Here is a 12,964-nt window from a genome sequence, read left to right as displayed (position 1 = left end):
CTCTATGATCTAATTTTCTCCAGCTGCAGTTCACAACAAAATGTTTGTGGCAAAACTCTCTGCCAACTTGTGATTACAACTCTGGAATTAAATCGTCTCCCCTTGTTGGCCGATCAGAGTTCCGTTCGCTTCTAAAATAAAACTTAACTTAGCACTTGTGACTGACCGTCGTGAACTGGAGGAGGTTTAAGGTCTTGGATCAAATTCTCAAGAGAATTTTCCTTTAAATGTTCTTTGTCTTCTCTTTTTCCCCTTCATACATGTTAACAGGTGAAGCTCTGTATCCAGAGTTATGAGGTCTAATTGTAGGGATGGAAGCATACTAAATTTATCATATTTTAAATATATTTAATAATGTGATTAACTGGGTAAAGAGCAGCCTTAAGGTCAACCAATCAGATGTGGATTAACAACACTACTGACCTTAAGTAACTACCACCCAGATGTATCAAGCAGTGGTGCTGCCTAGTAGTCAACGGACGTCTCTGTCCTGTTACTTCTAGTAAGGGAATGTTTTCAGTCCTGTTAGCCTGTTTCACTGGGCCATGAGTCCAGGATCAAGTGATTAGTTTAAGGTCCAGATCCAGGAATGAATAGTAGAAGCACATGTTCCCAAAAGTTTAATGTCTAAAGGCCAGCAGCTGTTTAAGAACTCTGCCTGAATAAAATTGACTGAAATTGGCAATTTTTGAATTTATATCAGGAACAATTTGATCAAAGAATAAACAAACAAGATTATGAATCTGTCCAGAGGGTGAAATGCTTTCTGTACTTTGATACTTAGTGGTGCTTGAGTCACATTTTGGTCAGTAATAACAAATTAGGTTGAGTTTTGATTCCAAACAGAGGTCTATACTCTATATTTTCTTGTCAGTTTGTGACTGATCAGTAAATGTTCCTCTTGTAAAGTTCAAAAAAGCACAACTTGGCACAATCACAGCTATTACCTGTGCTACTCTGCTGTTCCACTCTTAAATAATAATTAAGCTCATTTCTAGCAGTTTGTGTGTGTGTGGCCGTGTTAATTACATTAGTACTACCGTGGCCTCCCCAGGCTCCGCTCCGCTAGACGAGCTGCACACACTGCGCAGCCAGCTGCTCCTGCTGCACAACCAGCTGCTGTACGAGCGCTACAAGAGGGAGCAGCACGCCGTCCGCAACCGACGCCTCCTCCGACGCATCATCAACGCCACTGCACTGGAGGAGCAGAACAACGCTATGGCAAGTTTGCGTGTGATCATTATCACAGATTAGCCCTGTTTAAGCACTTTGAAGTGCTAGAAGCAAAAACTGTATTTAAAAAAGTAACAAAAGCGCAGTGTAGATTTGTTTACTGAGGTGCAGCACCACAGGACAATGAAAGGTCTGTCCTGTAACCAGAGGCTCACAGGTTTGATCCCTCAACAACCAGCGGGCCCTGTTTGTAATTTGAACACAATGAGAGGAGAAAACACATCTACATTCTTCAGAGATATCCACTGATCCCTGAGGCACTTGTAGCATTTTATAACTCCAGCTGTCAAATCAGTCGAGGATCATCTGCAGCACGTAACAGAGAAAATGTAACTGAAATTGTGTTGTTTGCAGCTGACAGACCGGATTTCAAGAAGTGATGGTTACAAAGAAGCCTTGAAAGCTGTTTTGTCTCCAGGAATGATATGTAAACAAAGAGGAGGAACACTGCAGCAACCAGCTAAAAGAATATTACATTTTCTGCAAATCTTTTGAAAATGTTGCATAGCTTTGTCGTGAAAGATGTCTGTGTGTATGCCCACCCACAAGAGACCAGCTGAGGTTTTTGAGAGAAAAAATGGCACAAACTACCTTAAAACATTCTAAGAGACATTTAGAAACGCCTGTACACTTTGTGTTCAACTTGTGCACCTGTGTGTGTACTCGCAGAAGGATCAGCTGAACCTGCAGAGCGTGGACATCGTGTCTCTGAGGGAGAGTCTGCAGGTGGAGCAGCAGCGGTACAGGCAGCTGTGGGACGACCGGGAGACGGTGGTGACCAGACTGCACAGTCAGATCAGACAGCTGCAGCAGGGACGAGACGACTACTACACCAAGAACCAGGAGCTCCAGGTACACACACACACTCACAGTGATTCACAGATCATTCAAAGGTATACACCGATGTATGCGTTTTATACATAAACTTTACATGATTATACAGTACTGAATCTGGTTGTGTTTTGTGTCTCCAGAGTAAGCTGCAGGAGTGTCAGAAAAGGATGGATGAACTGGAGGCGGAGCTTCAGAGGGCCAACAATAAAATCTGCCACACTGGTCATCTCCTCAACCAGATGACTATCAAGGTAAAGAAATACCTGAGCCATGGTCTGATTCAACAAATAATTTTCCCAGTTTCGGGTTGTGACAGAACATAATGAAAAGCCTGTTTCAGACATATGTTAAGGAAATGGGGCTTTGTCCCAACGGAGCAATTTAATTTGTACAGCACGAATTGTGCCCTGAATTACACGTTTGTCAATTTAAATGATAATTTTGTATGTCAAGAAAGTGAGTTTATTGCAAAACTGTTGAAGTAAAAGACTGTGAAAATACATAATTACAAAGACCCGTTCCCGTAAAAATGAAAGGAACAATTGAATTTTGGAGAATCTATTCGATCTGACCATGTGTAGCATGTCCATACTGAAGTTTAAACATTAAAATTTTCATCTAAGCAGCTTCAAACAAGCTAAAGCAGGCAACCTGGTGGGCTTCAAGATGTTTTATAAATCTATAAAAACCAGACCAGGTTTCTAATTGGGACTCTGCTTTTAATTGTAGTATTACGGTAGTCAGGTTTCTGTTGAAAAATGTTTCATTACAAGAACATTTTGGTGGTGTCTTTTTTGGCCCGACATTTCCAGTTCTTTCTCGTTTTGCCTTATATTTTGATTGTGCCTCATACTACACCAAAATCATTTTAATTTCTTTTGATTCTTATGCATTAAACTAAATCAGGTTAGTATATTATTAGCATATAATATCACTTGACAGAAAGTTGAAGGATTGGTTTGGTGTTTCTGCCCTGTTATAACAGCCAGCTGATATTTCCTGTGTGGTATGATTTTTATTTTTTATTTTTTCAAGCCAAGTCCTGCCAAAAAGTCCTTCTACATGGATTGTTTGGTTGTTGCGCTTCAGGCTAATCCAGTGTAAAATGGAAACCAAAATTTTAACTCCTGCTTTCCTAAATAGAGGAGCTCGGCAGGACAGCGAGCGGGCTGGCGGGCAATTGGGTTGGCCTTGGAGAGTGAACAACACATGCCCCCGTCCTCGTCCTGCCACCTCTCTGTAGACTGTCCCAGGGCTCTGTTGCCTTGGAGATGTTGTCTCTCCCTCTCTATTTTTGGGTCAGCAGCACAGGGGGTCTGGGTGTTTTTCTGCCTCCTGGGGTTTGTCTGAGGTCTGTTTCTCTCCTCTGACCCAGACTGAACCAAAATCCTCACAAACAAAGAGCTGATTCAGGAAACGGGCTGAATCCACACAGTTGAATAAAGGTTCTTAATTGTGATATTTCAACAGAATGAAGTTACCTATCCTATGGTGTGGTGGTCTCTTAAGTTGACCACAAAGTGAACTTCTGTCATAGAGTCGCATTTGTTGATGCGATGTGTTTACCAAAATATTTGCACAGCTCTCTTGCAGCAGCTTGTTGAATCTTTCGACGGACTCAGCGAAGTCATTAATGGCTACTTCTGTCCTGTTTATTGTTGATGTGTTCCCCGATATTTCTGGACATGTTTGATATGTAGCGTAATTGTTTGTTCTGCCTTCCATCATCATTGTTTGTCTCGCGTGTCCTTCAGCTGAGCAACAGTGAGAGCACCCAGCAGCAGATGAGCTTCCTGAACAAGCAGCTGCTGCTCCTTGGGGAGGCACATAAGCTGTCCATGCAGGAGTTACACCACGCAGGCGCCGATAATACAAAGGTATGGTGGAAGGAAGTGTGAGTGTGAGACAGATGCAGAGAACTGCGGAGACGATGCACTGAGGTGAAAAAAGGGACACTAATTGGGTTTGTTGGGCGTCAAGTCAAACTGTCTGCTGCTTGCGGTTGTAGCTTCGCTGTAACATAATTTATCTAGATATGTCATGGTTATAACTATGAGGAGAGACTTCACTGTAGTCAGAAGGTTTTAATTGTATTTGATTAAAAATAATAATAATTGCAAGTTTTTTTTTTTTATTATGTCAATAATAAACTCTGCAAACAGGTTACCTGACATGGAAAATAAATCTAAAGAGCACATTTGTGTGTTGTACCCTCAACAAAGCCTGACTTGGTTTTGGTGTGTTAAAATTCACTAACCATCTAGCGTTTTTTCACTTCTGGCATTTGATGCTATTATTTACCAGCTTCAATGATGATATGTTTTTGTTCTTCTCATGTAGTGCTGAAACGATCAATCAGCAAGTATTTTGATAACCGAAAAATCGTCAGTGTTTGTTTGTTGTTTTCTCTGAGACATGCACATCTTAGTTAGTTATGATCAGGAAGAGGCCTATTTATTCCATCGTAGTGCATCGTTTTATTTTAGTATCGAGAGTAGCCCAGTTAATAGAGGCAGACAGTAAAACATCCAGCTATAATATGACCATTACCATAAGTAACATACAGTTTATATAATAATTAATAATATTGTAAACTACCCCCTAAAGGTGCGGCTCAGCTTTCGGCTCCAGAACAGTTATTCTGCAAGCTTTACCCTATTTGCTTCATGTGAATCTCCAGCTGCCTTTCTTAAGGGAGAAGGTACCAAATTATCCGCTTGATGACGACCGTGTTAGCCTGCTATTCTGTGGGTTAAGTTGCTTACAGTGCCGAGCCACATTTGACACTCTGTGTTGATGTACAGAGCTTCACTTTTTTTGTAGACCTATGTTAACTAAATACACAAGTACTGTGGATAATGGAAGAAAATGACATTAACTGTAAATAGAAATAGAAGATTAGAAATAATAGTAATGCAAAAATGAAAAAGACATAACAGAACTACCATGAGAAGAACAAGCTGTTCTCACATGGCTAAAATTAAAATAATAAAAATGCTCCACATTTTTCACTCTCTCTTCCGCTTCTTGTTCTGTCCCGCTCTTTGTGCCTCTGTGGACAATGGACCCACCACCCAGGAGGCCCAGATGCTGCAGGCGTCTTACGGGAAAGAGGTGGAGACGCTGAGGCAGAGCCTGCTGGTTCAGGGTCAGAAACTGGAGGCAGCGCAGCAGAGAGTCTCCGAGCTCGAGACGCACCTCTCCAAGAAGGAACACCTCATCGCAGAGCAGAAAAAGTTCCTCGAGGATGTAAAATGTCAAGCAAAGTGAGCATGAACCTCCAAGTCCTCACAATAAGCTTGGACTGAAAAGAAAAAAAAAAAAAGAAACACTTTAAACGGCATCACATAATTTTGTTTGTATTAAGGTCACATCTTCACTCTGTATTTTTTCCCCTTGACTCTATTTCAGTTGTGCTCATGTTCACCTTTTCCATGCTTTTTCCTTCCCACTGTCCCGTCTCTGTCTTTGCAGGGCGGAGCTGCACGCCTCAGACAGCAGGTATAGGGCTCAGAGGAGAATCACTCAGCTGCTGCAGACAGAACTCCTGCAACTGTACAGCAGAGTGGAGATGGAGACTCCTGCCAGTACCGCCACCAATTCACCACAAGGGGGCAGAACTGACCCACACACTCATGCCAACTCCAGGTCAGGATCAGAGCTCTCTTTTCAGCTTCTACTTGTGACAGTTGGTTACTGTATGTCTATATGTTGCGAGCATTTCACCCATTTTATTACTACGTTTTAGATGCCTTGAGATGTAAAACTATTCACTATTACTCTATGTAATAAAAATCAGAAAAGGAAATTTTTTTGCATGTTATTTTCCTCATTTTCTTTCTTGACCCCTCAGATATATAGACAAAGCTTGGGAGAAGGTGCCCTCCCAACTCCCCCTTAGTTTACTTGCTTAGCTCAATTCCTGGGTGCCTATAGGATCATGATTATTTTATTTGATTCAATAGACACTCCGCAGTTTAGCGAAGATATTGCTGATTGACATAACTTCAGACTACACCAAATATATTTAAGAAACAAAGGTCCGTCCTAAGGCATTTATTAATTTCTGACTCTGATAAAGTAGGAAAAAACTAAACCCAGTTCCCCAAAACTACTGTATCTCTAGACACCGTCTTTAACCACATCACACACGTAGGATATGTGATCTGCTTTTGATAAGTAATGTAATACTGTTTCACTTCCATTCACTGAGCCTCCCCTGAAACTGTTTGGACCCCCCCCTTGAAAACCTCTGTCTTAGATTATGCACGTGCACATTTGGTCATTTGGAGTCAGGTAGACATTTTTGTTGTTTTTGTCTTATTGGCACTTAATACTTCCTTCTTTTTTCGTTACATTATACTGCATTAATAATAGCACTCCCATCAGCAAATTGCTTTAGATGTCACATCTGATATTTTTAACGCACTTAGTGCACTTTCTAGTTTTTCACAAAGAAGATCAGAGTAACGCAACTTGTGTCAGGTTCGGGTGTCTCGTATGCACTGATTTTGCTAAGAAGCGACACCTGATAAACCAAGGCTCTGGTTTATCAGGTGTTACAAAACCAAAACTACCTGTACTTTTCTTGGTACTTGGTTTTTCTTTAAATGTGTGAATGTTTTTGTCCCCCGCAGTGTCATGGTGCCAGATGGACCAAGTAAAAGTCACACCGACGAGGAGGCGCACAGTAGACCACCGCACGACTGCCCTCATGGCAACGGCAGCACTTTATCGCCAGGGCAACCAAAGGCGAGCAACTCTTCCAAGACAACAGCCAAGTCCTTCAACGGCAGCCAGGACCTGGCCCCACCCCTGCTGGTGGAGCCCTCCCTGTCCTGTCCCCACACCAACCCACTTGCACCCCTGCCTCCCACCGACGCGCCACTCACCGTGGGCTCCTACCCCAGCGCTAAGAGCTTCCTGGGCATGAGGGCGCGTGAGCTGTTCCGCAACAAGAGTGAGAGCCAATGTGACGAGGAGCAACCTCCGCCGCGCCTGGCCGGCCTTGCCCACGGCCTGAAGACTGAGCTGTGCGTGGAGCCGCCCTCCCCAGGTTATATCGTCCCCGTTGGCCCTGCGCCTTTCCCCGTTCCGACTCCGCCCCTAGCCCCTGCCCGCGCTACTCCTGTCACTGTGCCCATTAAGGAGCCCCCCTCTGAGCCCAAGCAGCGGGCCTCCAGCCAGGAAAGCCCCCGCAGGAAGGTAGGGGCAGGGCCTGGTGGAGGGCGGGGTCAGGCGGGGTCGGGGCGTCCCCGGCAGCAGCAGCTAAAGATCATGGACTACAATGAAACACATCACGAGCACAGTTAAGAGACACAGAACTGAGCCGGGGCGGAGGAGGAGAGACTGAAGTTTAATGACAGAGAAGAGCTACCAATCAGCGAAAGAGTACCATGTCAGCAAATCTTTGGAATTCAGTGTTATATGTACCATTCCTCTGAGTGGACAACAGGATTTCCCCCAGTGTTTTTCTGCTTTTCTTTTTCATACTGATTCATTCCCATGAAGAATATTGACACGATTTTAAGGATACAAAGTCGATGTGTTGTTACCAGTGGAGATGTCAGACCTATGAATTTGGTTAGGAGACAATGATTGTCAAAGATGTGCAGACAGGATGTGAGACTGACATTTAAAGGGGTAGTTCACCCAAACTACAAAAATGTACATTTTCCCACTTGGCTAGTTTAGCTTTAATTTGTCCAAATTTTTCTGTCAACACAATAGAAGTGAATGCAAATACGTTTGAGGTGCTCACAGCATTTTCATATTAGTTAAAAAAAAAAAAAAAACAATTCTGCAGCAAATTGCCTTCTGACACAGTCCCACAGTTACTTGGATAAACCGCAGGCATTTCTGATAAGTTTTCATCGAAACTACATTCTACTGAAGAAATTGTCCCTTTGAAAAGAGTAACGGGGACAAGTTACTGTTGTAAATGTAATTTTTAAATGCTGTGAGCGCCCCATATAAAGTTCATTTCACCTCCATTGTGTTGCCTATGGAGGCAGGAATCTCAAAACATGAACAAATAAAACCTAAACCATCTGCTCTAGTCGATACCACTGGAGCTAAGTGAGAAAATGTTTTTTTTGTGTGTAATTTAGATGTATTGAGAGTATGTACACTACCGGTTCTTATCAAAACAGATATTGAAAAAAACACCAGAAAAGCTACATTTATCATGATTATCTGTTAGGTATGCTTTGACATTGACTGTGGACTGAAATATGTTTTTGATATTTGTGTACATGTTGAGCGAGTGTTATATCAAAGCGGTTGAGGTGATCAGATGTGATAGAGATGTTTGGTTTGTTCTGGGGAAACCTTGAAGGGCGACCTTGTCATTGCTGGACTGAACTGGAAACATTTCCATACTCCACTGAGTTTTTTGTCCAAAATAGGTCTGAAGGAGAAAGTGTTTTGTTTGCAATGTGTGAGTGTGTAAGTGATGCAATGAGGAAAGTGTATGAAATTTAGAAACTGATGAAATGTTATGCATTTTTATGAATTCCACATTCTGTCATACCTTTTTATTTGTTTATTTATTCAGCCATGAAGGGTCCTTACAAGAATTTATTCTAAATTTGAATCAGACCTGGCAAGTGACACAAGCCCAAGCTATAAAAATCTGTCCTATTCCAAGACGACCACCTGATAATTTTGAAGTGTCATGCAAAACATTTGTGTTCTGGATTCAAACATCTCTAAACAGAAGTGTTGTTTCTCATGTTGCATGTACATTCAGCTGGTACAGCGTGGGAAACAAAACCAAAAACATGGTGTCCAATCAGGTTCCCTTGAGCAGGTCTAATAAACACAAAGTTACCTTTTTTCTTCGAAGTATTAGAAGTAAATTCTGGTTTTGAAAGTCGTATAAATCCTGTTGTCCACTGGGAACTCCTGCTGTCACTTCCTTTTGCCTCGCTATCTAAAGCATGTTCAACAATCCACTTTAAATGCCAACCGTAGTAACTAAAGCAAACCAAGACAGAAGGTACAATCAGCACAAACTGAAGAAACCAGTACTCTGGCCGAAGCTGGAGAATCTGGGACAAAATGGCAAAAAAGGAAGTTCTTAAAGCAGTGGCTTGTGTTTAACTGTGAACAATAAAGATCGTCTTCAATGTTTTGCACTACAATTCTGAGTTTTGCCTTTTTTTCCGCTGCTGAATGTGTAAGCCCCTCCATTTGGTTTGTAGCCCTGTGGAAATCCAGCATCAGCGTCTTTTTTTCGTTATGTCCAGTGAAGGTTGAGTTTGTTTGTTGTAGTTTGTTTGGACTGGACACTTTCAGATGTTTGCAGATTGAAAAGAGTCCGATCATCCTCTTAAACTCTGTTGTTGGTTTACAGCTAGACAGAAAAAAGATTAAATGAATAATCAATTATTTGATTGTCAGGAAATAATTCTAATAATTGATTTAGTCATTTTTCAGCAAAAATACCAAACATTCCCTTGATCCATCTTCCTCAATGTAAGGATTTGCTGCTTTTCTTCATCTTATATGTTGGTAAACTGAAAATTTGTTTGTTCTTGGAATGTTGGTTGGACGGAACAATTTAAATGTAACTATTTCAGTAAAAACACTGATAATTAACATAATTTTCATGTTTTCAAATAATCTATCTATCGAAGTATCTATCAGGTATCTATCAAAAATTTAAGTTGCTTGTATACATTCTTTGATTATGTTTCCAAATCTAAATCCTAAGGCTATATTTTATTAAGGAAAAGTTTTTCACAAGCATTTAAAAATGGCTGGAGACCATCATGGGCTCAGAGGGGATATTGCAGTTTGGCATATTATTAGTTTGAACGTGTTCATCTTTACCAAACTCTCAAAAATGTATTGTTTTAACACTTTGATATATAAAACAAATTTAAATAATACCCAGTCCTACCTATAACGATAGGTGCCATTTACATTGGGGATGCTGGGGGCATGTCACCGTCACTTTTTAAAAAAAGTATTTGTTAAAAATGTTGTGAAAAAGCTTGCACCAAGAAATTTTAACTAACAAATGAAAATGCTTTGAAAAAGGTTATTTGCACAATAAGAAAACATGCAATACAATTTGCCATAGAAACAAATGTGGATTGTCCAAAAAAAAGTAACCTAAGCTATAAAAAAAAAAAACAAGCTGCAGATTACTGCATTATTTTCTGTTATATTTTAATATTTATGAATTCTCCCCTGGCAGCTGAATTTTTTGTTTCCCTTTATATAAAAAAAAGAGATTTACACTGTAGATTGGAGTAGAAAATGTCTCCGGAATGCAGGACATTAAGTTAAGTATTTATTGCTCAAAGTCTTCTGGGGGAGGACCCCCAGAACATATATTTCAACATTAAATTGGCTATTTCTTCAAAATAGTGTTAAAAATCTTGTCTTGTTCTCGTAAATCCTCTTATGACCCAAGTATACATGAGGCTATCATCACTCCCCGGATCAGGTCCCTTAAGTCCCCACCACTTTTCAAAACAAAGTGACAGCCTTGCCTGTTACACAAAACTAAGAATTACAAAAATCCTGACAGTCAACATCACTAAATGTACCACTGCACTATCAGTAGAAACCTTATAAAGTTGTAATGTAAAAAATACAGAATTAAAATGGTTACAAAATATGACAACTGCTTAAACAAGTATATAGTTGCATCAACATTTAGTTAACCTGTAAGTTATATAAATTGTTACTTTTTTAATTAACCCTATGTTGCCAAGAGTTAGCTAAACCAACGCCAGATAAGAACACGTTTGTCCGTTCAATATGCTGCTACAGCCCATTAGCTTAGCATTTAAGTGTGGAATTAACACGTTATCACGTTTGTTAAATCTGTATAATATTTGAACTAAATTATGCTAAAGCCGTCTCCTGGCTCATAGCTTCTTATTTAATGGACAGATTTGAGAGTGGTAGCAGTCTTCTCAGCTAATTCGGCAGCGAAGCTAACAACCTTATTTCCCAAAATGTCGAACTCTTCCTTCAGTAACGTTAGGTTACACAGGTGAGTGCCAGTCTGAAATACTAATATTATCAAATCGAACATTTCGAATTGGCTAAACAAACCAAAGAAATGCAAGGGAGCCAGTTCCTGCAGTCAATACATTTTCATACAGTAAATGGGAACCTTACAAAGATTTAAAGACAAAAAAACCTCTGAACTGTGAACTCAACGGTGAATTTCATTTGCATGCATGAAAGCTGCGTTTCATATTGGTTTTATTAGTGTGTGCTGCCCCTGTTTAGGGTTTTAAGCTGTTACACTTCATTTTAGAGCACTTTGTATGGTCCTGCACCAATGACAGTTGTCAATGTTTTCTTTTCCAATCATTTACTTTATTTCTCTCACTTAAAGTTTGGTTGCCATTTCTAGAATATGCCAACAATTGCTGCTGACTTTCCAAAAAAAACAAGGGTACATTTCTGTGATCATTTTTTTCACAGATACTGTAGGTGGCCCTGTTTCCATGTTGTTTGTTTACTTTTATTCATCTGTTTGTTGTCCTGTTTCCACCAGAGGACACTGTTGCTCCAAAAACTAACACCAGCCCCTGCAGCCATGTTGGGATCAACAGGTAAGGCAATCTGGTAAATATGGTTTTACACAGTTGATGATTGAAGATGATCCTTAGGCTGTTAAGGATGCTGCTAAGGTCAGTGTATGACAGCAGAATTAATTATATTGACTAGAAGTGCTAATTTGCCTATGTCTATGTATTTTTTCTTTAGTATTCCAGTTCACTTGAGATTACTTTATCAGGAAAGGTTCATATCACGAAAAAAACTGAAACACCTTCTGTAGACAAGAAACCCAAACCAGAAATTTTATTGATGCTTAAACAAAAGTTCCGTCACAATAACTTATAGAATTAAATCTATTTTATTAATGTATTAGATACAGATATGTACATAGTAGGAAAAAACACTGTGCACTAACCGTATTGTGACGTTTTGTGTTTATGTTTTTCCGTGTGTGTGTGTGTGTGTGTGTGTGTGAATGTTGGTGTGTGTGGTTTGTGTATGTACATGCGTGTCTGTGTGTGTTTTACCAGCTCCCAATTCCCTGGGCCATGCTGTTAACTCTCATCCTGCTTCCAGGACTGAATCATTTTTTGTGAGTATAACCGACCAAGTATGATTAGTTTATCAAACGCGTGCATATGTATTTCACGAGAGAGAGAGAGAGTCCAAAAAAAAAAAAAAAGTGGTATGATTAATTTACCAGCATTCCGCAGGGTCAAGGAAATTGATGCAGGATAATTGGGCACATAGGGAATCGTTGGCAATTTGTGCTTTCAGACTCTACTTGAGAAATTAGATGTCAGTGCAAATGTGAAATTGCTCCTCAATGTTCTCAAAGATTCCATGAAAATTTAAACATAAATCTTAAGTATTTCCAGCAAAGGGATTCTTTCCTTTTTTTTGTGCCAACTTGAAATGAAGCCCTGTGAAAATGATCTGAATGAAGTGAAAGTGTATGAGTGGGGAAAAAGACATCCGAGCTTGTGTAAAGTTGGGGCTGCACTCCGAGGAGGGTGTCGGGGCCCTTGCTCTCCGTAAAATCCTCATGCAAGAATTCATTAGATTCTTTTTGACAGGAAGTAAAGTTTGAATTCATCTGAAGACGTGTTATTATGATATTCAAGATATGTACACCTATAATGCAAAATATAACTCAGACGGTGCGGTATAGCCTACTTTTTCACCCCGCCAGTTGTCAGTGTAGAAGTTAGAAAGTACAAACGCACGACACATGTTCATATGAATGAGAATAAATTACACAGGAGTGAATAATTGATATAAAGGAGCATCTGATTGTTAAGTTCCGGAGGTCATTGATTGATAAAGTTGCTGTGTGTCTTTTAGTTTAAAAAGAAGTTAGAACATT

The 12,964-nt window shown here is 40.2% G+C and overlaps 1 protein-coding gene and 1 long non-coding RNA gene across 2 annotated transcripts in view; both read left to right on the top strand.

The window, feature by feature from the left end:
* Positions 1-9,212, top strand: part of tsc1b (TSC complex subunit 1b) — a 32,734-nt gene extending 23,522 nt beyond the window's left edge. The window contains exons 16-22 of the mRNA XM_038733317.1: positions 1,055-1,221; positions 1,903-2,085; positions 2,208-2,318; positions 3,822-3,944; positions 5,146-5,333; positions 5,542-5,715; positions 6,705-9,212. Of these exons, the coding sequence (XP_038589245.1) occupies positions 1,055-1,221; positions 1,903-2,085; positions 2,208-2,318; positions 3,822-3,944; positions 5,146-5,333; positions 5,542-5,715; positions 6,705-7,380 (1,622 nt within the window). The 3' untranslated portion in view covers positions 7,381-9,212. The remainder of the gene's footprint in view (positions 1-1,054; positions 1,222-1,902; positions 2,086-2,207; positions 2,319-3,821; positions 3,945-5,145; positions 5,334-5,541; positions 5,716-6,704) is intronic.
* A 1,250-nt stretch (positions 9,213-10,462) lies between these two features.
* Positions 10,463-12,392, top strand: LOC119915030. Its single transcript, XR_005446881.1, has 3 exons — positions 10,463-11,080; positions 11,594-11,651; positions 12,129-12,392. It is a non-coding gene; the product is annotated as an uncharacterized LOC119915030 (long non-coding RNA).
* Positions 12,393-12,964: the final 572 nt, after the last annotated feature.

The sequence above is a fragment of the Micropterus salmoides genome, unplaced genomic scaffold (genome assembly GCF_014851395.1).
Source record: "Micropterus salmoides isolate LMB-PRFRI ecotype aquatic unplaced genomic scaffold, ASM1485139v1 Ms_hic_scaffold_20, whole genome shotgun sequence".
Lineage (NCBI taxonomy): Eukaryota > Metazoa > Chordata > Actinopteri > Centrarchiformes > Centrarchidae > Micropterus > Micropterus salmoides.
Note: the sequence above shows the minus strand (reverse complement) of the source record. Positions and strands in the feature narration are given on the sequence as shown.